General features: G+C 40.6%; 1 protein-coding gene across 1 annotated transcript in view; it reads right to left on the minus strand.

Moving 5' to 3' along the window:
* Positions 1-3,201, minus strand: part of LOC101851005 (cytochrome P450 3A8) — a gene marked incomplete at its 3' end in the record, with an annotated part of 11,232 nt that overhangs the window by 5,753 nt on the left and 2,278 nt on the right. The window contains exons 3-5 of the mRNA XM_035973451.1: positions 1,954-2,103; positions 1,145-1,282; positions 508-533 (exon numbers count right to left, since the gene is read on the minus strand). Of these exons, the coding sequence (XP_035829344.1) occupies positions 508-533; positions 1,145-1,282; positions 1,954-2,103 (314 nt within the window). The remainder of the gene's footprint in view (positions 1-507; positions 534-1,144; positions 1,283-1,953; positions 2,104-3,201) is intronic.

The raw sequence follows: 3,201 nt of genomic DNA on the forward strand, positions 1-3,201 counted from the left end.
GGGGGGGGGGGGTAGGATTTTTGAAAGAGATCGAATCCACACAATACCACACCACTTCACGTCTTATCATAACATGCAAAATGTCCTATAAAGCACCAAACCCAACCATAATTATATCATGATACATGTATATCACATACCACAGAACACCATGCCACACCACACGATACGGTATCATGAACTGCCATAACACTCCTTACCCTTCTAATCAATAACACAACAAACATGACATCCATACATGGCATACATAAGCATACTGAATGACTCCAATGTCTGTAGTGTATAGGTTAGTTTCTTTGCCATTGTTCGCAAAAGACATAAGTTCAATTCCCAAGTAATGAGAAGAGTGTTTTCTTTCGAGTGGTCTCCGTCTGTCGGCTAGGATGCTTCGTTCCCTCTCAGCTCACATTGGATCTAACATTCACGTCGAATCACCCCACCCTCTCCTACTTGCCACCTCCTCCTCTTCGGGTGTCGTGTCTGGAGCAGCCATTGACGATCATGGTACCCCGTCCCTTCCTGTTGTCTGTTTCCTTGTTCAGCTCGGTTTTTCTCTCTTTTTTTTTATTCGATGCAAAGCTGTTCAGGTAATCTGTGTGTGTTGTTCTTTGTCTTCCTCTGCTCATTTTCCCCTCTATCTTTCCACACAGCAACAGTTTCTCAGTCCATTTGATTTATTTACGTGGCCAAAGAATTTCAATTGTCTTTTTTTGTGGTTCTGATTATGGATTTTTAACATCTTGCCACTTGGAGCACTTTCCTATTCAATTTGCCACCTACGTGATTTAAATAGCGTCGATGGCGGTGTGAAGCATTTCCAAATAAAAATAGATACAACCGCTGAAGCTTACAATACCCCCCTCTAAACACACCTTGACCCGCTGTACCCTTTTACCAAAGACTTAAATTGTAATATCCTAGATCGGGCACTGGCATTGCCTCCGCTCTTTGCTATGTATAAGAGCGTAACTACGCTGCTGAGCATCAAGGGAGTCCACGTGAATGACAAAATACCGTCCTTGCAATAATCAAAAGCGCGTACAAACTCTTCCTCCTTTCCTTGGTTCGCAATAGAAGCAAATGGTACGCTGATGAACCCGAATTACATCAAATTACATTGACCAGGGTAATATTATAACATTACAAGTCTATGCCCTTTACAACAAACCTTCTTGAGTTTTCCAGTGCTGAAGGCCGGAGTGAGAAGTGTCCTACTTCGGCGCCACTGAGACCCATTCTCGAGGAAGAGGCCCAGGCTCTTGCGAGGAGCCAACGGGAAAGGCTGGAAGCAGAAAAAAACTACTATACTTTTCTACACAGTCGTGTTTACATGTGAATATGTCATATAACAAAACGCACTTAAATCCAAAACTTAGAGAAAAAAAAGGAGGGGGAAACAAAGGTATGAAGGAGACACAATCTTTCCAGACTTAATATCGAGAGTAAATGCACTTTGAGAAAAACGATATATATATACGACACTTTCCATAATAAGATTATGGAGCCGCTGGGGTTTTCGGCTGTTAAAAGTTCTCCTCATACAAGAATAGAACCCAACCTGTGTGCTACGACGAAGCCCTCAACTGCTACACCACAGACTCCATAGACAATTTCATTAGTCAGTATTATGACCTTTTCATAGAGAGGTTTGTATACAAAACGTGCTGACTTTTGAGTCTTGTCAATAGCTTTACTACATGGGAAATCTGTTCTCTCTTTAAACTGGCTATCGGTTTGTGACATGTTGAAATCAGGAGAAATGGCTTACCACTGTAACTTAAACATTCTTTAAAGATACAGAGATAAACTTGTGTTGTTGTTGTTGTTGTTCTTGTTGTTGTTGTTGTTGTTGTTGTTGTTGTTGTTGGTGTTGTTGTTGATGATGATGATGATGATGATGATGATGATGATGATGATGATGATGATGATGATCAATAGTACAAAACAACGTACTTTTCTCTTCATGAAGTTGGCTGCATCCTTGACCAGCACTTCTCTAAGCACTTCTGGGTCACTGACCGCCATTACAGGCGTGTAGCCCTCAAAGTAGCCGAAGACTCTACCGAACTGCCGGGACCAGTCCTTCATCGCCTGGAACTGACCCTGTTAATAAGTGATAAATTTATAACAAATAAACATGTAGATATAAGCTAAACACTGACCATATTATAAAGGAAGAGGCAGACCATTCAAAAGATGGATTGATGGAGTCAAGAAAACCCTGAGATTTTTATAACATCCCAATTGAAAGAGCTGCAGAACTGGCTTACCATGGTTAACCAACATATAAAGAGTATCACTAAAGTAAAGGTTGTTTGTTGCTGAAACATATTATGCACACCATAATACCTTGACGCGTATCGGCAACAGAGGATGATGAAGTACAAAGTAAAATAAAGCTTTGTTCCTATAATACATCGGAGGAGATTGACAGTATGCAACAATCAGCCTCTGTAACACAATTTGTTTCCTTTATGTGGGTGGTGTACGCCCCCTTCGACACAATTTAGATCACGTTAGAGGCAGGCGTCCAACCCTGTTTGTCAGGACCAACCCGGGCTGAGAGGGGTGCAACATCCCCCTTCCAATCTCAAAACAGAAATACGATATGTTACAACCACTGGGTCTTTATTCTGAATACGAATTTGGCTATAGAAATTTGTCGCGAGAACAAAATTGCAACAGACCGGGTGTGGTGAACTTCTTGAATGTGAGAAATGAAGGAAAAAAATAATAACACTTGCTTTTTTAAAAATTATCAATGTACTATGGTTTGCTTCAGGGGGTTTTTGTCCTCTCCGTTATACATTGGTACATTTTGTAACGAAATTAGGAAAGGCTATTTAGATTATAATCTTTCAAAGTGCTAATACTCGACAGCATTTACTTGATAGAATTTATTGTTCTGTTCGCCGACAGACAGACAGACAGACAGACAGACAGACAAAAAGACGGACAGATTAAAGGAAACAATTATTAACGATCAGTGACAACCATCAACTATGAAGAAGATGACAGAAAACAGGTAACGGGCAGAGAAATGATGAAATGACTAAAGTAATGGCTGTTTGTTGCTGTTTACTGGTTTATTTATTTATCTATTCGTTTGTGGGATAGAGTGTTGTTTGTTTGTTTGTTTGTTTGTTTGTTCTATTTAGATATGTGCATGTATGTGTGTACGGGGGGGGGGGGGGGGGGGGG

This window comes from Aplysia californica, unplaced genomic scaffold (assembly GCF_000002075.1).
Source record: "Aplysia californica isolate F4 #8 unplaced genomic scaffold, AplCal3.0 scaffold01242, whole genome shotgun sequence".
Taxonomy (NCBI): Eukaryota; Metazoa; Mollusca; class Gastropoda; order Aplysiida; family Aplysiidae; genus Aplysia; species Aplysia californica.